This window comes from Heteronotia binoei, chromosome 2 (assembly GCF_032191835.1).
Source record: "Heteronotia binoei isolate CCM8104 ecotype False Entrance Well chromosome 2, APGP_CSIRO_Hbin_v1, whole genome shotgun sequence".
Classification (NCBI taxonomy): domain Eukaryota; kingdom Metazoa; phylum Chordata; class Lepidosauria; order Squamata; family Gekkonidae; genus Heteronotia; species Heteronotia binoei.
Genome location: NC_083224.1, coordinates 27,401,018 through 27,424,358, shown reverse-complemented (window position 1 = coordinate 27,424,358; position 23,341 = coordinate 27,401,018). Strand labels below are relative to the sequence as shown.

Below are 23,341 nucleotides of genomic sequence, written 5' to 3'. Positions count from 1 at the left end.
ATACTGGGCTCAAGCCAGTGTGAAAACTTAGGCTGCACTTGTTAATGGTAAGGTTGCCAAGAAGTGCCTGGCAACCAGTTGGCCGGGGGAGGGGGGGGGCATGAGCAGTGTTGCATTCTGCACTACCTTATGTCTGGTAAAAGAACAGAAGTGCAAATGGTAGCTCTAGGAATTGTTGGAAACTTTATGGTAAGACCATACTATAAAGAATTTCCAGTAATTCCAGAACTCGGAACTGCCTTTTATCACTAGCAAGAAGTCTAAGCTGCATTTTAAAAATTCCCCTGCCACTGCTCAAGCACAGTGATGGGCAGTGGGAACTGGGGGCAGCGGGTCCACTATTCACCTGGGGCTTGGCAGCTCTGGTAAATGTATCATGTTTTGTGCTCCTGCAATTTGTTATGCTGTTAGCCACCTTGAGTCAAAGCAAATACAGAGGGATATAAATCTATATATGTAATATCCACTCTTGTACCTATGGACAACAACAGAAATAGAGACCTTTACTGTCTGCCCGCCATCATAAACTTTCATTTTTTTGGAAATGAAACCATCTCCTTTTGATGTTTGTTTGTTTTTTAAAACCCAAATAAAGAAGCATAGGCTTTTTTCCTGGTACGTATTTCAATTTACTCTGAAAAGTGGGACACATCTTGTGAGCCGAGCCAATTTTTACCACTCAGACCCAGGCAAGAGCTCCACACCCCGTTTCTCCTTCTATACATACCCATTATAGGCTTTCACGTGAGGCCTTCAAATCTTTGTGTGCAATTCAAGCCACAAAAGCAGGGGGTGGGGTTAAAAACCATTTAGGCGAGGAAGAAAAGTGTCTAGAAACTACTGTGTTAAAAAAACACAAACCTTATTCCCTAAACAGGCAAAAGAATCTTAAAATTACCAGACTTCCATCACTACCAACTTGTCCTGGTTAGAAAGTTAGTTACCTCTTGAAACAATCGTTTTCCTTCCAACCTGCAAGACTTCTGAATTTAGGGATGCCAGCCTCCAGGTAGGACTTGGGGATCCTCTGGAATTCCAGCTTAACTCTCTAACTAATTTCAGAGAGTTCTGAGAGAGAACAGCGAAGCTCTGAGATAGAGCAGAGAATAACTGATATAAGGGTGAGCAGCTGGGGAAGTTGCTGAGAATTTCTGAGTTTGTGTGACTGCTGAAAATTCTGAGTTTGTGGTTGCTGAGGAACTGCTGTTTGTTTGGTTGAGTGGGCTGAAGGTGAAGGTGATTGTTGCTGATTGATTAAGAGTGGCTGTGTTCCCCACCCTCTTTGCATTGTTAAGCTGCGCCTTGCCAGAGAGCTAAAGGGCTCTTGGCCCGTGCCTCTTAGCCTGAAGGCTCTGTAAGGACCAGGAATCCAGATCCCTAACTTCCTTGTGCTCCCAATAAGGTAAGTTGACCTCCAGAAGGGGAGCCACATAAACAAACAGGATTTAAAAGGGGACTGTATATTTAAAAAAAAAAAAAACTATCATGAAGGTAGAATGCCAGCAGGGGGGTGGGGGCTTTCCAGTGTTTTGCACTGAGTGTCACATGTATGACTATCTTCCCACAGGACAGAAGTCTTGGGTGTGTGCTCAATGCAAGGAGCTCTTGGTCCTCAGGGAACGAGTTCGTACCCTTGAGGCTGAGGTGACTGACCTGGAGAAGCAGAGACAGTCAGTTAGGCACTCAGAGAAGACTCTCGGGGACGTATTAGATGAACCCCACTCTGATCGTGGCAGCCCCGTTGCTGCCAGGGAGCATGAGGGCACCAGGCTGAGAATAAGGGGAATGTGCCCTCAGAAGGGACCTCTTTTTCAGTTGGTGAGTGGGTATCCTTTCGCACCAAGGAACCATCCCTGGGCAGGGAGAGAGGGGGGGTCTTGGTAGTTGGTGATTCGATCCTTAGGCAAGTAGACAGCTGGGTGGCAAAACCACGTACTGACCATATGGTGACTTGCCTGCCTGGTGTGAAGGTAGCGGACATTACACGTGTAGTAGATAGGCTGATAGACAGTGCTGGGGAGGAGCCAGTGGCCGTGGTGCATGCTGGCACCAACGATGTGGGGAAATGCAGTCGTAAGGTTCTAGAGGAAAAATTTAGGCTGCTAGGTGGAAGACTTAAGGCCAGGACCTCCAAGGTAGCCTTCTCAGAAGTGCTACCTGTTTCACGTGCAGGGCAGGAGAGACAGGCACAAATTAGAAGTCTCAATGTGTGGATGAGACGATGGTGTAAGGAGGAAGGGTTTAAGTTTGTTAGGCACTGGGATGCTTTCTGGAACAAGCGGAAGCTGTACAAAAGTGACGGTCTCCACTTGTCCCCAGATGGAACCAGGCTGCTGGCGCTTAAAATCAAAAAGGTGGCAGAGCAGTTTTTAAGCTAAATCTTGGGGGATAGCCGAAAGGAGATTAAATGTCTCTGGTTCGGGAGGACTCATCTCATAGAGATGAAGGGTTAGCTGTTACTTTTCAACTGGGTAATGGATCAGAGTTGTCCACTGAGATGGTGACAAACAGTATGGACTGTCTGCCAAAGTCTCAAGGTGACAGGAGGAAGAATGTGGGCCTAGCTTGCCTGGGAATTATAGATGTTTGTATGCAAATGCTAGAAGTGTTCAAAGTAAAATTGGTGAGTTGGAATGTTTAGTGTTGGGAGAAAACATAGACGTGGGAATTTCAGAAACTTGGTGCAATGAGGAGAATCAGTGGGACACGGTGATTCCTGGATATAAGATATATCGGAAGGACAGGGAGGGAAGGGTTGGAGGTGGGGTGGCTCTGTATGTCAGAGAGGGTATACGGTCCAGTAAGACTGAGGTCAGAGAATTAGAATCCCTTCTAGAAATGCTTTGGGTTGAAATAGGGGGCCCAAAAGGAAATTTAACTATGGGAGTTTGTTATCGCCCACCAAATCAAAAGAGAGAGGACGATTATAATATGATGGAAGGATTAAAGATAGTGGCTAAACGTAAAAACTGTCGTAGTAGGTGATTTTAACTACCTGCAGATTGATTGGGTTAATATGTGTTCTGGTTGAGAGAAAGAGATTGAGTTTCTTGATGCTTTCAATGACTGTGCTATGGAGCAGATGGTCTCAGAACCTACCAGGGGTGGGGCGATCCTGGATTTGGTCCTAAGTAATGCCCAAGACTTGGTGAGAGATGTAAAAGTGATCGCACTGCTTGGAAGCAGTGACCATAACGTTATTGATTTCACCATTTGTATAAATAGAGAGTTGCCCCAAAAGACCAGCATGACCATGTTTAACTTTAAAAGGGGTAAATTCCCTGAGATGAGGAGGCATGTGAAGAGGAAACTGAAAGGAAAGGTAAATACAGTAAAAAGCCCTTGGGGAAGCTTGGAGGCTATTTAAAACTACAATCCTAGAAGCTCAGATAAAATATATACCACAAGTTAGGAAAGGCACAAACAGGTATAAGAAAAGGAAAGCTAGTCCAAGTGAGATTAATAAAAGGGAACACAGGCTGTGGCAAATCAAATGCAAGACTGTGATCAGGCAGGCAAAAAGGGACTATGAAGAGCATATTGCAAAAAACATAAAGACCAACAATAAAAATTTCTTCAAATATATTAGAAGCAGGAAACCAGCCAGGGAGGCACTGGGGCCCTTGGATCTCTCTCTCTCTCGGCTTGACTTCGCGAACGAAGATTTAAGAAAGGTGCAGTAGTCCACGTCTGCTGCAGGCTCGCTGGTGGCTGACAAAACCAATGCAGGACAGGCAGGTCCAGCCACAGTGGCTGCAGGGAAAAGTCTGATTTGGGGTTGGTGCTGTAGCAGTGCGATTCTTCCTCAATCTCCTTTTGCCCTCAAGACCAGCTAAGGAAGAGACAGCCTGGTGGATGGTGTGCCTCCATGCTTTGCGATCTGAGGCTAGGTCAGACCACTGGTGATGGTTGATGCAACAGGTACCAAGGGATTTCTTCAAGGAGTCCTTGTACCTCTTCTTTGGTGCCCCTCTATTTCGATGGCCGGTGGAGAGTTCGCCATACAGGGCAATCTTGGGAAGGCGGTGGTTTTCCATCCTGGAAATATGCCCTGCCCAGCGCAGCTGCGTCTTCAACAGCAGTGCCTCGATGCTTGTAACCTCCGCCCGCTTGAGGACTTCAGTGTTGGTCACAAAGTCACTCCAGAGGATGTTGAGGATGGTGCGAAGGCAGCGCTGATGAAAGCGCTCAAGGAGTCGCAGGTGATGACGGTATAAAACCCACGATTCGGAGCCGTAGATGAGGGTTGTCATCACAACCGCTTTGTAAACATTGATCTTTGTGCCTTTTTTCAGATGCTTGTTGCTCCACACTCTTTTATGCAGTCGGCCAAATGCACGGTTTGCCTTTGCCAGCCTATTGTCAATCTCCTTGTCGATCTTGGCGTCTGAGGAGATGATGACCAAGGGGTAAAAGGATTACTGAAGGAGGATAGGGAAATGACTGAGAAGTTGAATACATTTTTTGCCTCCGTCTTCACTGTGGAAGATGAGAACTTTTTGCCCCCTCCAGAACCACTAATTTTGGAAGGGGTGTTGAAAGACCTGAGTCAGATTGAGGTGACAAGAGAGGAGGTCCTACAACTGATAGACAAATTAAAAACTAATAAGTCACCAGGTCCGGATGGCATACATCCCAGAGTTCTGAAAGAACTCAAAGTTGAACTTGTGGATCTTCTGAGAAAAATATGTAATCTTTCATTGAAATCTGCCTCCGTTCCTGAGGACTGGAAGGTAGCAAATGTCACCCCCATCTTTAAAAAGGGTTCCAGAGGAGATCCGAGAAATTACAGGCCAGTCAGTCTGACTTCACTACCGGGAAAGTTGGTCGAAACCATTATCAAGGACAGAATGAGTAGGCACATTGATGAACACGGGTTATTGAGGGAGAGTCAGCATGGGTTCTGTAAGGGAAGATCTTGCCTCACTAACCTGTTATAGTTCTTTGAGGGGGTGAACAAACTTGTGGACAAAGGAGGCCCAATAGATGTTACCTTGACTTCCAGAAAGCTTTTGATAAAGTTCCTCATCAAAGGCTCCTTAGAAAGCTCGAGAGTCATTGAGTAAAAGGACAGGTTCTCTTGCGGATCAAAAACTGGCTAATTAATAGGAAGCAGAATATAAATGGGCAGTCTTCGCAATGGAGAACGGTAAACAGTGGGGAGCCGCAGGGCTCAGTACTGGGTCCCATGCTCTTTAACTTGTTCATAAATGATTTGGAGTTGGGAGTGAGCAGTGAAGTGGCCAAGTTTGCAGATGACACTAAATTGTTCAGGGTAGCGAGAACCAGAGAGGATTGTGAGGCACTCCAAAGGGATCTGTTGAGGCTGGGTGAGTGGGCATCAATGTGGCAGATGAGGTTCAGTGTGGCCAAGTGCAAAGTAATGCACATTGGGGTCAAGAATCCCAGTTACAAATACAAGTTGATGGGGTGTGAACTGACAGAGACTGATCAAGAGAGAGATCTTGGGGTCGTGGTAGATAACTCACTAAAAATGTCAAGACAGTGTGCGTTTGCAATAAAAAAGGCCAACGCCATGCTGGGAATTATTAGGAAGGGAATTGAAAACAAATCAGCCAGTATCATAATGCCCCTGTATAAATCGATGGTGCGGTCTCATTTGGAGTACTGCGTGCAGTTCTGGTCGCTGCACCTCAAAAAGGATATTATAGCACTGGAGAAAGTCCAGAAAAGGGCAACTAGAATGATTAAAGGTTTGGAACACTTTCCCTATGAAGAAAGGTTAAAACGCTTGGGGCTCTTTAGCTTGGAGAAACGTCGACTGCGGGGTGACATGATAGAGGTTTACAAGATGATGCATGGGATGGAGAAAGTAGAGAAAGAAGTACTTTTCTCCCTTTCTCACAATACAAGAATTCGTGGGCATTCAATGAAATTGCTGAGCAGTCAGGTTAAAACGGATAAAAGGAAGTACTTCTTCACCCAAAGGGTGATTAACATGTGGAATTCACTGCCACAGGAGGTGTACTTTATGGCATTTTATCCCACTGAAGTCCCTTCCCTTCCATCTCCAAACCCCGCCCACCTCAGGCTCCACCCCCAACATTTTAAAGTATTTCCCAACCTCAAACTGGCAACCCTATTGCAATCCCAGTTCAAATCAGGCCCCTGCAGTGCTTCTGTACTGAGTTCCTACAGGGGAATATACAGCTGCTGTCATTCTGAAAGTTCCCATAGTGACTATGTGCAATTTGTACTTTGGACCTTATGCACAGACCCAAGAAGAGCCCATATTATTTGCATAGCAATCTGTCGGTTTTTCCTCATTTTTACAGCTTCCCTGGAAAAGCTGTTGAGAACATAAATGGTGAGAAGGTCCATGCATGAGCCTTTGATATCTTTAGAGGAAATAAAGATGTAATTACCAAGAATGATAAGAAGGAAAATCGATATCCAGGTAGCCAGAAGTATTTGTCCACTAGACAAAATTTTCTGATAAGAACTACTAGGTAACAAAAGATATTTGTCTAAGAAAGTCGTATACCCTTCTTGGGAGGTCTCGAAAGAAACGGATGCATAGAATAGGGGAATTCTAGAAGAAGAAGAAGAAGATGATATTGGATTTATATCCCGCCCTCCACTCCGAAGGGTCTCAGAGCGGCTCACAATCTCCTTTCCCTTCCTCCCCCACAACAGACACCCTGTGAGGTGGGTGGGGCTGGAGAGGGCTCTTACAGCAGCTGCCCTTTCAAGGACAACCTCTGCCAGAGCTATGGCTGACCCAAGGCCATTCCAGCAGGTGCAAGTGGAGGAGTGGGGAATCAAACCCGGTTCTCCCAGATAAGAGTCCGCACACTTAACCACTACACCAAACTGGCTCTCCCAGAACAGTGTGTTAAACCAATTGCTGAAATCCCTGTTATGCACGGCCAGGAATTTAGGATTTCAGAATTCCTAGGGTAAAGCAGGAAGCAGAACTAAAGCTACCATCACATCCTGCAAGATTTTCATAACATATTCCTAAAGTTTGCTCTACTGTTCCAAATGCAGGTTCATTTGCTGCCAGCAAATGGTTAGAAAGATGAACATGAACATATGAAGCTGCCTTATACTGAATCAGACTCTGGGTCCATCAAAGTCAGTATCATCTTCTCAGACTGGCAGCGGCTCTCCAGGGTCTCAAGCTGAGGTTTTTCACACCTTTTTGCCTGGACCCTTTTTTGGAGATGCCGGGGATTGAACCTGGGACCTTCTGCTTCCCAAGCAGATGCTCTACCACTGAGCCACCGTATGGATCCCAGAGAGAGTAAACAAATAGCTATTTTTATATATTAGTAACATTATTTTATATATAGTAAAATTAACAATGCTACCCAGATCAAAGGTTTGCTCAATTTGTTAATTTTACTATTCTGTCATTGGATTTTAAAATTGTACCATTTTGCATTCTAAACCACTGCCTACCAGCTATATGTAGCTCTGCTCGCTGTACCGGATTCCTCGTCTGATGTCTGCTTAAAGCACATGAAAGCTCACATTCTGAATAAAACTTTGTGGGTCTTAAAGGTGCAACTTGACTCCCACTTTGTTCTACTGCTTCAGACCAACACAGCTGCCCACTTGGAACTATAAATAGGTGTTTCCACAATAAAGGGTGAAAGTATATTCTTGGAGCACTACAAGCTTTTAATCTGAAAGTGGCTCCCATAATTCTTTATGCCTCAACTATTTTGACTTAAGCTCTCTCTCATAATATTGACCAACTCTTAGCACAATTTCTTAGGAAAATACTGAATATCCCCTGTTGGGTGCCTAATGCTGTACTGTGGGCAGAATTTGAACAGCTATTATTGGAAGTAAGAGCATGGCCATAGGCCTTTAAATGGAGTTTAAAACCCTCTATGCTGAAGATGGTTTGTTAGACGTTATAAATCAGGAGAGCCACAAATTGACTTGGATAAAAGCCTTGGATGAGGAACTGAGGATAGCTGAAATGTCAATTCATTATATTTTTGAGATAAACAAATCCAAAGCATTTTCTGTGATCTAAAACCATGTCCTAGAAACCGACAATATCAGCTTGATTCTAAGAGTCCACAGAGTTTGCTCACCCCTAACTTTTGGTCTTTCTTTCCCAAATCAATATCCCCTATATGTACTATTTTACTGCCCCACAACATTGCAGTGCTTTCTTGTTCATAAGATTGAATATTATACCCACAGTACTTTTACAGGGAAGATTTTTAAATAGGCCCTGTTCCGACAGAAATTGCCCTATGGCCTTAATAGGATTGATACATTCTTTCATGCCCTGCTCAAATGTAGGTTCTTTAAAAATATAAGGAATCATTATATTAAGCCCTTAATTAACCAACCGTCCTCTTATACTCCAGAAACCCTGCCTCTTTTGCTTAGCTATAAGGATCCTAAGTTTACCTTAGCAATTGAGAAAACCATTTCAGTTCTTTTGGCCCTTGCATCCAAAACATAACAGGTAATTTTAGCTGCTCGGGATTTATGAATCAATGAGCTTCTAAGCAGGGGTGGCCAACGGTAGCTCTCCGGAAGTTTTTTTTGCCTACAACTCCCATCAGCCCCAGCCAGCATGGCCAATGGCTGAGGCTGATGGGAGTTGTAGGCAAAAAAACATCCGGAGAGCTACCGTTGGCCAGGGAATAAAAAGGAAAGGAAAGGGAGTAGCTGTGTTGGTCTGCAGTAGAAGAGATAGATTTGAGTCCAGCAGCGTCTTAGATACCAACAAGAGTTTTGGGGCATAAGCTATAGAACAAAGTTTGAGTCCAGGGGCACCTTTAAGACCAAAAGTTTAATTCTGAGTATAAGCATTTGTGGGTGTGCAAACGTCACCCCAAAGTCGAAAACGACTGGTGCTTGAACAGGGGACTACCTTTACCTTTTTACACTTCTGAAACCTTAAACTTTTGTTAATTTTAAAGGTATCCCTGGACTCAAACTGTTCTATTGCTTCAGACCAACATGGCTACCCACCTGAATCTAGAGTAAAAGCAACCAGGAGTCAGAACTCACAGCCACAGGAGGTGGTGGCGGCAGCTACAAGCATAGACAGCTTCAAGAGGGGATTGGATAAACATATGGAGCAGAGGTCCATCAGTGGCTATTAGCCACAGCTTATCATTGGAACTCTCTTTCTGGGGCAGTGATGCTCTGTATTCTTGGTGCTTGTGGGGGGGCATAGCGGAAGGGCTTCTAGTGACCTGGCCCCACTGATGGACCTCCTGATGGCACTTGGTTTTTTTGACCACTGTGCGACACAAAGTGTTGGCCTGATCCAACATGGCTTCTCTTATGTACTTAACTCCCTTTGGTATTAAAAGGTTGACTCTTGACAGCTTATACACCCAAAATCTTGCTCGTCTCTACTGGATTCAAATCTAGCCTTTTATGGGCATTTATTTATTTATTTTGCTATTTAGTTATTTCTATTTGTATCCTGCCCTCCCCGCAAGCGGGTTCAGGGCGGCTGACAGGGCAGAAATGGCATCACAAAATACAATAATCTATCGTAAGACAGTAATCAATATAAGACGTTTTAAACAATACTAAAACCAGTAGATAAAATTAACAACTTAGGTGCTATTTCTACTAATAGATGGTGAAAGAGGTAGACAGCATTCCCATATTTCTTCATAGTTCTCCATACATAATTCCTTTGTAACCATTCATAATTTCCCTTGCATTCTTCCAGCACTCCAGTGGTTATACCTTGACCTTGCTGGATGGTATTTAATACCAGCTGTCTGTGCTCATTTTACAAAAACACATTTTCCAAACACACATTGGCTCATTTTACAAACACACATTTGAACGCCATGTAACACAGTTTAACCTTTGTATGGATCTCACTATTATAACTCAAGAACGATCCATAATGTTAGCATCTCCACTGTCCACAAACGCTATCGCCTGTTTTTCTGGAATTCCTCTAAAAGTAATTTTCTTAGTTTTCAAAATTCTCATTTAAGTCATTCAACCGTAGAGTATCATTTATATTGAAATATTTTAACCTCCTATATTAATATTTCATAAGTCTTATTTATAATCCATAATTACTATATTTAACCCTCTTTATTAATATTTCATAAATTATAACCCATCATTACTATATTTACCCCCCCTTTATTAGTATTTCATAATTACTATTTATAGTCCATAATTACTATTTCATAAGTAGACACTTGTTCCTACATTTCACTGTATTTGGATACTCAAATACTTACAAATCTTATTTATCTTCATAATAACTGGCATGTTTTTCCCCTGCCGCCCCCAGTTATCCAATTATAATTTTCATTTGTTTGTTGATATGACAAAAATGTTATATATTCATTTTCTTAAGAGCTGGATTCCAGTAGCACCTTAAGAGACCAAACAACATTTTCAGGGCAAAGTTTCTCGAAAGCTCATACCCTGAACATTTCTTGCCAGTCTTTAAGGTGCTACTGGACTCAACTTTTGCTCTTTTCTGAAGACCAGAACCTTCAAGGGTTTTTTTGTAGCAGGAACTCCTTTGCATATTAGGCCACACATCCCTGATGTAGCCAATCCTCCTGGAGCTTACAGGGCTCTTAGAGCAGGGCCTACTGTAAGCTCCAGGACTGGCTACATCAGGGGTGTGTGGCCTAATATGCAAAGGAGTTCCTGCTACAAAAAAAGCCCTATATGACCAAAACTATATTCATTTTCTTGTAAGATGACAGCTTTTTTCTTAGGATTCACTTTGAAGTCTTGTTTCTTTCTTTTTACCTTCGGGTAGAAATGATTTTAAAAAACCAAACCCTGCTCTATTTTGTTTGCACAGAGTTTTTCCTCATACCAATGGTCCGTCCACAACTTTGAAGTTTCACAGCCAAATGCTGCTGTTGAAAAAATCACTACAGTTTGGATGCTGGCCTCACACTTTGCTTGGTAAAGCCATCTCATGTCTGCAAATGAAAGTCTAACTGCACAGCATAGCTTCTGTGCAGGATGTTGACCTTATTTCTTAGTTGCCTCTGAGATAATGTCTTTATACGGCTAATAAAATGGAAATAAGAGCCTTGTGGCATTGTAGTTAAGAGAGGTCAGCCAGTATCTGGGACATCCAGGTCTGAATCCCGACTTGTGCCATGGAAGCTCGCTGGGTGACCTAGCGCCAGTCACACATGCTCAACCTATTACAGGGGTGGCCAAACCGTGGTAGCCTTCACTGCCCTGTTGGCTGGCTTGGGGAAGGCATTTGTCTCTTTAAATCACTTCTCCAAGCCAAGCCAGCCGGCTTGGAGAATACCTTTCAAGTTAAAGTTGCTTTCTTTCTACCTCAACTCCCTCCCCCATCTACCTTCCTCCCTCCCTCCAACATCTGATGTTTATGTCTTGAGGCTCTCAAACATCTGCAGTCTTACGTTAAGCAAGGTTAGCCACTCCCGGCCCATCCTATCTCACAGGGTTGTTGTGAGGCTGAAACAGATGCCTGGAGAACAACGTTAAACCGCCTCTGGTCCCCACAAGGGGAGAAAGGTGGGGTGACAGATGAATTAAAACAATACAGCCCAAGGCAGGACGACTTGGACGCGGCCTGCTTTTATCATGTTCTTCCCTTTCCACGCACTGTTTGGAGAGGGGGCACCTGCACGTTCTCTCTGCCTCTGTTCGCGCCCTTCCTCTTTCACAACGGATTTGGTGCAAACAGCGTGCCTTCTAAGCTGAGTTAACGCGAGCCAGCTCCCAGATTTTTAGCCTCCAGCTCTCACATTTTCGTCTTCGCTCTGGAAAAAAATGGCCCCAGAGCGCACTCATTTATGCAGTAGCTCACATCTTTAATGCCAGTAGCTCACAAAGTAGGATTTTTGCTCACAAGACTCTGCAGCTTATTGGGAACATTAGTCGGGATCCGCAGGAGACCTCCCCCCTCGCTCGCTCTCTTGGCCAGCGGGCTCGGCCCACGAATCCGCCAGGCACGTGAGCGAGCCAGCGACCCCCGGCCCCACCCCCGCTCCCAGGGCCGGAGCCCTCCGCGGTGCCTACCGCTAGAAGCAGAAGCGCCGCCCGCGGGCACCAGCCGGTCCGCCTCTTGCTGCTGGCGCGCATCGCTTCGCTCTCTGCTGACCGGGAAACCCGCCCCGCCTGGCGCTTTAAGTCGGCGGGGAGGAGGAGGAGGAGGTGGAGCGCGGGGATTCCCTCCGGCCTACGAGGGCGCCGAGCCCGCTGGCGATGCGGGAGTGAAAAGCTCAGGCCGTGTGCGGGACACCCGCCGGCCTCCTGGAGCGACCGTGGGGCAGCTGCGTTTTAAGGGCGGGGCCAGACGACTGAGAAAGGGCTCAGGTGAACATATGAAGCTGCCTTATACTGAATCAGATCCTCGGTCCATCAGAGTCGGTATTGTCTGCTCAGACTGGCAGCTGCTTGCTAGGGTCTCGAGCCATGTTCCCTCTAAGCTAGGGTTGCCAATCCCCAGGTGGAGGCAGGGGATCTCCCGGTTTGGAGGCCTTCCCCCCCTTTCAGGGTCATCAGAAAGCGGGGGTGGGGAGGGGAGAGAAGGGAAATGTCTGCTGGGAACTCTGTTATTCCCTATGGAGACTTATTCCCATAGGAAATAATGGAGAATTGATCCACGAGTATCTGGGGCTCGGGGGGGGGGGGGGGTTCGTTTTTTTTACACAGAGGCGCCAAATTTTCAGTATGGCATGCAGTGCCTCTCCCCAAAATACCCCCCAAGTTTCAAAAGAATTGGACCCCCTGGTCCAATGAGCCCCCCCCCCCAAAAAAAGTGACCTTATCCTTCATTATTTCCAAGGGAGGGAAGGCATTTAAAAGGTGTGCGGCCCCTTTAAATGGGATGACTAGAACTCCCTTTGGAGTTCAATCGCGCTTGTCACACCCTTGCTCCTGGCTCCACCCCCAAAGTCCCCAGATATTTCTTGAATTGGACTTGGCAACCCTACTCTAAGCAGCAGTGTCTTGTGAGCAAAAATTCTACCTTGTGAGCTACTGGCATTAAAGTCATGAGCTGCTGCATAAATTAGAGTGCTCTAGGGCCATTTTTCCTGAGCTAAGACAAAAATGTGTGAGCTGGAGGCTAAAAATCTGTGAGCTAGCTTCATGCTAACTCAGCATAGAGGGAACGCTGGTCTCATGGTGAGGTTTTGCACGCCTATTTGCCTGGGCCCTTCTTAGTTGGAGTTGCCAGGGACTGAACACCTGGGACCTTCTGCTTACCAAGCAGATGCACCGTCCCTCCCTCATCCTGTGGATTGTTGGCTAGGGCCCAAGAACCACCAAGTTCACCCCTCGTCAGATGCTGTCTCCAAGGAGAGTTCCCAACCTCCAGGTGGTGGCTGGAGATTCACCACCACCACCACCCCCCGCCCTGTGCTATGAGAGCCGATCTCCAGGCAACAGAGATCACCTCCCTTTGGAGAAAATGGCCACCTTGCAAGGTGGTCCTTTCCGCTGCCTAAACTCCACCTTCAAAATTTCCAGGTGTTTCCCAACCTGGAGTTCTCAACCTTAAGTAAAAGGCATGAGAGAAACAAATGCTGCTGTCATCCCCAGCCACCAAACTAACCCTCCCAGCAAGGGACCTTCCTTGATGAGGGGTCAATGATCTCTCCGGAGAAGAAGGATGGGTGCATCTGCTGTGTTAATAGCCCTCAAGTTGCGACCCCTATGAAATGTCCTCTCGGTAACAGCCTTGCTCAAGTCTTGAAGCTTACTTGATGGACTTCAGTCTCTATCCATCTCCTGTTGGGTCTTCCTCTTTCCTGCTGCCTGTAACTTTTCCTAGCCGGATTGTCTTTTCCAGTGAGACTTAAGCCTTATTATGTGCCCGTCTCAGGCCTGCATTCAAAAAGAGACACTCCTTGCATCTCACAGGCCTCTTGTTAAGCTTGGGCCCGATTTCCTGTTTGCTGAGGGTGCCCTTTGCTGCTGGTTCTGAGAAAGAACTGGAGAATGTGAGAATATATTCGAAGGAGGAGGGTAAGCAGTACAAAACTCAGGAACTGCATGGTTCTCCTGAAGAACAACTGCTCTTTTATTTATTTCATTCGTTTGTATCTCATCAGTCTCCCTAATGAGGACCCAAAGCAGCTTACTTCATTCCTCCATTTTTCCCTGACAACAACCTTGTGAAGTAGGCTAAGCTGAGAGACTGTAACTGGGCCAAGTTCACCCAGCGAGCTTCCAAGGCACAAATGGGGATTTAAACCTCAGCTTTCCTGGTACTAGTCCAACATTCTTAACCCCCACACCAAACTGCCTCCTCTGGTTATGTACAGAGTGTTTTGCCTTCTCTTACTGCTGAGCTATTGCTCTGTCTCACATGTGTTGGGAGTCAACCTGTCTTCCAGGAAGGTTTAACAATTAAACCCCGCCCCCCCCCCCCCAAAAAAGAAGACCGTTTTCCCACTAGCCTTGTGTCGCTCTCATGTTCCTCTTCTCAGCGGGGCTTCCGTCCAATTTCACACTATCTGCCCCAGGGCTGCAACTTGCTTTGCCTTTTTCGTGCGGCAAACAAAACCCTCTAAAAACCAGCTTCTGTTTGCCTCGCGAAAAAGCCAAAGCTAGTTGCAGCCCTGGGACAGAAATCGGACGGACGTCCAACTGAGAAGAGGAGAGTGAGAGCGGCGTAGGAGAGTGGGAAATCGGTCAGATACTCCAGTTTTCTTTTAAAAAGAAGCAGCAGCAAAGGGAAGCTTCTAGTGCTGCCTGCGATTGCCGCTTCTCGTAACAGCTTCCTATGCTGCAACCATGGAGACAACTAACATTTCCTCTTGTCTGCGCATCACGCCGCTGTTAAGGCACAAGGACAGCCAGATTGACTTTGAGGGTCAGCCGGCAAATCTACCTTTCCTAAATTTATGCTGCTACTCCAAATTGTCTCTACTGTTCATAATGCATTCCCTGAGCAAGTCTCTGCGTTGTATCCCAAAACTTTGCTCCCAGGTGAGTGTGTAGGAGACTGCAGCCTCAGGGCAAGAGAGAACTTGAGCACAAGCCTCTTCTACAAAAGAATGCCTCTGGTTACTACATCAGAGGGAGGGGCTCAGGGCGCCGCCATATTGTCAGAGTTAAGCCTGAGCACAAACAGGACACGTCACTGCAAGTTTGCCAACGGTCAGGCAGCAAAGTGTACATGATTTATTTACTTATGGTGGTGGGGGGGGAATTAGACATCACCGCACTAGAGGCCTGCTCCAGATAGCTCAAGTAAGAGGCTACAATTGTGTGTGTATGCTATCTGTTGTGTATGAGGACTAATGTTGCATTTACCTGTATTCCTGCCTAGCTCATTGGAGCCTTAAGGACCAAGCTTGGGGACTCAGGAACAATGGGCAGCAGCATCCAAATCCCTGCTGCCCTGGTCCAATCACAGGCCCCTTCTGGTTCAAGTGACCCAATGGCATCCTAGCGCAGAAACCTTGAACTGTATCTCGTTGGCCCCATAGGCCCAGTTGAGCAGTCTTCTGGTTCAGCCATTACCATCCTGTACTGAATAAAGAGAGCTATAATCACTGCAACAGCGTCTCCTTCATGCATTGAACCCACTGTATTATACTATCAAATTGCAACCAATTCATGAAGAAGAATATATATTTTATACCCCGCTCTTCACTACCGAAAGGAGTTTCAGAGTGGCTTACGATCACCTTCCCTTCCTTTCTCCACAACGGACACCCTGTGAGGTAGGTGGTACTGAGAGATCTCTTTCAAGAACTGCTCTTGAGAGAACGGTGACTGAACCAAGGTCACCCAGCTGGCTGCATATGTAGGAATGGGGTATCAAACCCAGTTCTCCAGATTAGAGTTCCCTGCTCTTCTTAACCACTACGCCACACTGTTTCATGGTGACCCCCTGACCATGAGATGTTCAAGGCAAGAGATAAGCAGAGGTAGTTTGCCATTGTCTGACTCTACATAGAAAGCCTTCCCTTCCTTGATGGTCTGCCATCCCAAATTCTGGCCTGGGCTGGTCATACTTAGTTTCCAACCTCTAACGATCAGTTTAGAATGTGCTATGAGGGCTGCTACAGGTAATGATATTAATTTCTCCAGTGGGTTGAAATTAAATGAGTTTCCGGCTCAACATTAGGAAGAACTTCCTGACAGAGTGGTTCCTTGGTGGAACAGGCTTCTTCAGGAGGTGGTGGGCTCTCCTTCCTTGGAGATTTTTAAACAGAGGCTAGATGGCCATCTGACAGCAATGCTGATTCTGAACTTAGGGGGAGGTATTTGTGAGTTCCCTGCATTGTGCAGGGGGCTGGACTCGATGACCCTGGAGGTCCCTTCCAACTTTGTGATTCTATGAATCCTGACCATTAGAGTGATTCCTCAGTGGAACAGGCTTCCTCGGGAGGTGGTGGGCTCTCCTTCCTTGGAGGTTTTTAAACAGAGGCTTGATGGCCATCTGACAGCAATGAAGATCCTGTGAATTTAGGGGGAGGTATTTGTGAGTTCCCTGCATTGAGCAGGGGGTTGGACTCGATGACCCTGGAGGTCCCTTCCAACTCTATGATTCTAGAAATTTTGAAACCATGAAATAAAGATTGTGGTCTCCCCTCACCCCCCCCCCCCAAGAAATAGTGGACAATTTGGGAAAAATTGAAATAGATGTAATATTTCCCTTTGCTATCGAAACTAAACTTATAGTATTGCTTTAACAACATGAAATGTTTGATTTATGACTTAACGCTGAACTAACAGGTTAATTTATGGATTTAAAAAGTAATAATACCTTCAGGCAAAACTACCCAAAACTTGAGATCTTGCAAATAACACCTATATCTTAATTTTTGCCATTTGAGAAGTAGGAAGAAATAACAGTTGAAATTAGAAGATAAATGTTGTAGTAAAGAAAAGAATATACTGGAACAAAAACATCCTCATGTAGCCATAATAATAGGTCTACCAGCTTATTTAGATATTGGGCTTACCTACAAAATAGAGACTCTACACGCAGGGGTGTCAAACTCATTTGTTATGAGGGCTGGATCTGACATAAATGAGACCTTGTTGGACCGTCTGTGTACCTATTTAAGATTAGATAGCAGAGATATGAACTTTTTAAAGGACACAGACAAACACGACTTTAAAACACCACCTTAAAATAAAACATGCTTAAAACATCAGCACTTGTTGGTCTTAAAGTGCTTTATTTGTACTTCTCCCAGGGAACTGGGGAAAGGAAGCTCTGGCTCTTTCCTTCCCTCCCCAGGTGACCAGGAGCGGGAGGAGCCTCAACCAATGGAGAAAATTGAGGTTTTGCTCTGTAGCTCCTGTGTGATTGAGCAAGCCTTGTAAAGCAAGCTGAGATGCAGAAGGAAGCAAGATAGAGGGAGAAAGAAGCAGACAAGAGCCAGTTGCTCAGGGGTCTGATAGGAGCCCTCCAAGGGCCTGATTTGGCCCCTGGGCCGCATGTTGGACACCCCTGCTCTACAGTATATCTAGAAATTATAATCTAATGCTATAAATTGAGCCATATTTTCATACTGTACGTTCTGAGTAAGACCTTAACATTTCACTCATTCTGAAAGAAAAAAAAAAAGTAGACATTTTTTCACTGCTACCCTGAAATTCCCAATTTTGCATAAGAAAAAGTTAGCAAAAAAAGGGCGATCAGATTTCCATGCTGTATTTTTAGGTGAGTAGAACCTTGTCTCTAAAAGCATCTGAGACTTTCAAATACTTCCCTGGTGTTTTATCTTCATTTTTAGTGCTCACCATAATAGTTGTGCCATCAAAGAAATGGAGAGAGTCCTTGGAAAAACATGGGGGGGATGCTGCTTTCCCTTGAATTCTTCTGTTCTCTCCCCCTCCAGTCTTCATATTTCTGGATACAGAGAGCTCTTTGCACTAATAGACCCAATAAGAATCTTTGTACACAATGAACTGAAAGTGACGATATTATGAGACCAATCTTTCAAGGGTTAGCAAAATACAATCTTGTTAATTGTTACATGTTTAAGTGAAATTGTCAGCCTGCAGCCATTTAAAAAAAAAAAGCATACTGGTACACTAGAAAGCCTCAGTTGCCAGATGTGCTGTAATTTCATATGCCTTTTAATCTACATAGAGCAGGTATTAGGGCTCAAGGGACAGTCAAGAATTTGTTAACAATCATGGACTCAAAATTATCTCTTCCTTCATTATAAAGAGAAGGAGCTCCATGGTGCAGAGTGGTAAAGCTGCAGCACTGCAGTCCAAGCTCTCTGTTCACAACCTGAGTTCAATCCTGGCGGAAGCTGGGTTCAGGTGGCTGGCTCAAGGTTGACTCAGCCTTTCCATCCTTCCGAGGTCGGTAAAATGAGTACCCAGCTTGCTGGGGGGAAAGTGTAGATGACTGGGGAAGGCAATGGCAAGGAAATGAAAGGTCCCCTGTGCAAGCACCAGTCGTTTCCGACTCTGGAGTGACATTGCTTTCACAACGTTTTCACAGCAGACTTTTTACGGGGTGGTTTGCCATTGCCTTCCCCAGTCTTTTACACTTTCCTCCCAGCAAGCTGGGTACTCATTTTACCGACCTTGGAAGGATGGAAGGCTGAGTCAACCTTGGGCCGGCTACCTGAAGGTTGACTCAGCCTTCCATCCTTCCAAGGTTGGTAAGTCTGCCATGAAAACGTTGTGATGCGACATCACCCCAGTTGGAAATGACTGGTGCTTGTACAGGGGACTACCTTTTTTCTTTATAAAGGCAACTGTAAAACCAAATCCAGGTGGTTAGCCATGTTGGTCTGAGGCACCAGAACAAAGTTTGAGTCCAGTGACCCCTTTAAGACCCACAACGTTTTATTCAAGGTATGAGCTTTCATGTGCAGACACACTTCTTCAGATTGTCAATCCGTGCATTCTTAGGGCGTTAAGGAGAGCCATTTCCCTTTCTTCAGCTCCAGGAGAGAGGAGCAGGTCTGAGTGAAAATAAACCTTACATTTGGCTCTATAATCATTTTAAAAGAGGGCTTGAAAAGTTTTGGTTGGTTATGAGGATTTTACTCATTTTCCATTGATTTCTCTAAGGTTCTCTTAAGGTTTCACCATGAAATATTGCCAGCGACAGCCCTGAGAAGTTGACATACCTTTTTCCAGGGCTTTTTTTTTTGTAGAAAAAGCCCAGTAGGAACTCATTTTCATATTAGGCCACCCCTTCTGATGCAAAGCCAGCAGGAAGTGCATTCCTGCGCGTTCCTGCTAAAAAAAAAAAAACCTGCCTTTTTCTTGGCTCCTGCAAGCCTGTGCAGTCCCGTGGTTAGAGTGCTGGAGTCAGACTAGGATAGGGTTGCCAATCCCCAGTTGAGGGCAGGGGATCCCCCCATTTGGAGGCCCTCCCCCCACTTCAGGGTCATCAGAAAGCGGAGGAGGGGGGAGGGAAATGTCTGCTGGGCACTCCATTATTCCCTGTGGAGACCAATTCCCATAGGGTACAATGGAGAATTGATCTGGGGGTATCTGAGGCTCTGGGGGGGGGGATATATTTTGAGGTAGAGGCACCAAATTTTCAGCATAGCATCCAGTACCTCTCCTAAAAACATCCGCCAAGTTTCAAAAGTATTGGACTTGGGATTCCAATTCTATGAGCCCCAAAAGAAGGTGTCCTTATCCTTCATTATTTCCAATGGAGGAAATACATTTAAAAGGTGTGCTGTCCCTTTTCATGTGATGGCCAGAACTCCCTTTGGAGTTCAATTATACTTGTCACAACCTTGCTCCTGGCTCCATCCCCAAAGACTCCTGGCTCCATCCCCAAAGTCTCCAGATATTTCTTGAGTCAGACTTGGCAACCCTAGATTAGGATCTAGGTTCTCCCCCCATCCTACCATGAAGCTTGCTGGGTAACCTTGGGCAAGTTGCTTCCTCTGAACCTCACCCACCTCACTGGGCTGCTGTGAAGATAAAATGAAGCATTTGTTATGTAAGCATCTGCGCTCTGCTTTTTTTCCATCTTGGGGATTCAAACCCACTTAGAAAATAAAGTACACAAATTGCAATTGAAATAAAGATACACATGTATAAACTTAGGTGTTTGTTATGCATCTGCGCTTTGCTTTAGTTTCATCTTGGGGATTCAAACCCACTTAGTAAAGTGAACAAAATGCAATTGAAATAGAGATACCAACCCAACAGACTTTCAGTAAGCCCATGAAGCAGATACTAAATCACATGTTAGGTCCCAGGTCAGGGGTGGCCAAACTGTGGCCCTTTCACACATATCGTGTGGCTCTTGAAGCCCCCACTGCCCTATCAGGTGGCTTGGAAAAGGCATTTCTCTCTTGAAATCACATGTCCAAACCAGCTGGTGGCTTGGAGGATGCATTTAAAGTAAAAGTTGCTTTATTTCCACCTCTCCCTCCCCCATCTTTTTTCCTCTGTCTCTCCCTCATCTGACGTTCATATCCTGCAGCTCTCAAACATCTGACATTCTATGTGGCTCTTACATTAAGCAAGTTTGGCCCCCCCTGTTCTAGGTCATCAGGATCCAATTTGGCTGAAATGCCTTCCCCTTGGCCTCATTCCAAGAGAGGCATCGCCCTACTCTGCTTCCTCTTTTTTTTTAATTCTACCTTTTTTTTTAATTCTATTTTTTAATTTTTTTTAATTCTTTTTTTTAATTTTTTTAAATTCTGCCTGCCTTAAATCTTTGCTCTTCTGAGCTGGGAGCCAGACCTGGGACCTTGGCCTCTTCCCTAAAGCCTTTTCAACATCCTAGTCAGGCCTGGGGGTCAGCCATGCCAAGTGACCTCCTCCCTCTACCCCGGGAAGCCTTATGGGGGCATGGCTATGCCCTTGAGGGATCATTAGTGCCTTCTGAGCTCTCCCCCAAGCTGCTCATTTTTCCCATTTCCAAGGCGAAGCCAACAGACAGCTGATGGTTGGACAATGGCCTGTCACTGATCAGCTGGATGTCAGGGGAACCTTTGCAGGGTGCATCCACAACCCCATGGGGCCTGGAAAATGCTGCCCAGACCGGGGGCTGGGCAGCCCTAGACTTCTTCCTGTCCTGTCCTGACCTACTAGGAGGTATAGGTGAGAGCAACTGTACAGAATAGATTCAATTCACACTGAAATGTAGTATAAGATGGCACTGCCATCTTACTTGGGGAGGGACGGTGGCTCAGTGGTAGAGCATCTGTTTGGTAAGCAAAAGGCCCCAGGTTCAATCCCCGGCATCTCCAACTAAAAAGGGTCCAGGCAGGTAGCCGTGAAAAACCTCAGCTTGAGACCCTGGAGAGCCACTGCCAGTCTGAGTAGACAATACTGACTTGATGGACCAAGGGTCTGATTCAGTATAAGGCAGCTTCATATGTTCAAAGCTGCACATAGTTCTTTGAGGAGGGATAGTAGCTCAGTGGTAGAGCATCTGCTTGGTAAGCAGAAGGGCCCAGGTTCAATCCCTGGCATCTCCAACTCAAAAGGGTTCAGGAAAATAGGTGTGAAAAACCTCAGCTTGAAACCCTGGAGAGCCGCTGCCAGTCTGAGTAGACAATACTGACTTGATGGACCAAGGGTCTGATTCAGTATAATCATATGTTCATATGCCTGTCCACAGTATAAAGGATATCCAATTTAGCGGTACATGGTAAATTTAAAAGCAGCCCAATACAATTGGGGAGACACAAAGCTTTTAAAGGTTTACTTTGCAGGCACTTCTCGGTTGCATCACACACTGATTTGTATGACAATAGAATGAATAGATCCAGGTGGGTACCTATGTTGGTCTGAAGCAACAGAACAAAGTTTTGAGTCTAGTGGCACCTTTAAGACCAACAAAGTTTAATTCCAGGTATAAACTTTCATGTACGTGCACACTTCATCTGAAGAAGTGTGCACGCACACAATATATTGTACCCGGAATTGACCTTTCTTGGTCTTAAAGGTGCCACTAGACTTAAACGTTGTTATTTGTATGGCCGTTCAGGATGGCATTTTAGTAATAGCATTGTGGCTCTTATGACTCGGAAATCTTTCAGCAATTTTTCAACATTGCTACCTGGTCTTTTCTTCAGCATAAGCACTTCAGTTGATAGATTTTTTTTCCCCTCATAGAATTTCTCTCTTTTCACCTGTATTCGTTTTGCAGTTTTGATGTCTCCCTTTCTCCTATGGTTATATGGGTCTCATATAACCCCCTACATTGTGTCTCATATAACCCCATACTTCTCTAAGGACTTCTGCCTGCCTTAAATCTTTGCTACAGCTTTTTTCCCACTATTGGGTCTCAGAAATTGGCTTGTGATTCAATTTATCTTCACTTCTCTCACAAAGCCTACCACAGTTCTGGAGGTTTACTTCCTTATTTATTTGAAATGTTCAGGCTAACATGAATATATATGCAGCATATAAAAATACATCAAGATAGGATTACCATATTTTGAAAAGGAAAAAAGAGGACATATTTCCTGACTATTTCAAACTCATGATCACTATAGCAAATCACATTTTAAATAAACCTACTATTTAAGATATGATAAATGCTAGTAGCTAGGAGTATTCCTAATCTTCCAACCCAAAAAGAGGACATTTTCATCAGATTTGTAAAAACAGCCCAAGAGAGACTGGGCATCAAAAAAAGAGGAACATGTCCTGTAAAAAGAGGACATCTTGTAACCCTAAGAGCCAGTTTGGTGTAATGGTTAAGACCATGGACTCTAATCTGAGAGGCATGATTCCCCACTCCTCCACATGCAGCTGCTGAGTGACGTTGGACCAGTCACAGTTCTCTCAAAGCTGTTCTCCCAAGACCAGTTTTCTCAGAGCTCTCTCAGCCCCACCTGCCTCGTGGGATGTATGTTGTGGGGAGAGGAAGGGAAATGACCCCTGGTTGCATTGATGGCAACCATCCTTCCTCACTGAAGAGAAATTTCTTTTTCTTCTTTACTGTATCTTCAGTGGGATTACAGTGAGCCATTGGGGTGCAATGTCTGTAAAAGCCTTCTTTCTGTAGAATGTTTTGTTTTCCTGATCTCAAACACGCATGACTGCAGATGGAATGGAATGGAATGCAAAATCTAAGTATGAGATTTGTTTCCCAGATACTTCTTATGTAGTTTTAGAGGCATTTATAATACTAAGATGCCCTCTTTTGTGCCAAGCACTAAACTTGCTAGCATCTGTCTTAGATATGTTTGCTTTATTGATAACAAAGCCATGTTTGGTGTAGTGGAGGAAGCCAGTTTGGTGTAGTGAAGTGTGCGGACTTTTATCTGGGAAAACTGGGTTTGATTCCCCACTCCTCCACTTGCAGCTGCTGGAATGGCCTTGGGTAGCTCTCGTAGGAGTTGTCCTTGAAAGGGCAGCTGCTGTGAGAGCCCTCTCAGCCCTACTTACCTCACAGGGCATCTGTTGTGGGGGAAGAAGATATAGGAGATTGTAA

The 23,341-nt window shown here is 45.2% G+C and overlaps 1 protein-coding gene across 1 annotated transcript in view; it reads right to left on the bottom strand.

Moving 5' to 3' along the window:
• CDH26 (cadherin 26) overlaps positions 1-12,066 on the bottom strand; it is a 66,552-nt gene extending 54,486 nt beyond the window's left edge. The window contains 1 exon segment of the mRNA XM_060232965.1: positions 12,004-12,066. Within this exon segment, the coding sequence (XP_060088948.1) occupies positions 12,004-12,066 (63 nt within the window).
• Between the last annotated feature and the right edge of the window lie 11,275 nt (positions 12,067-23,341).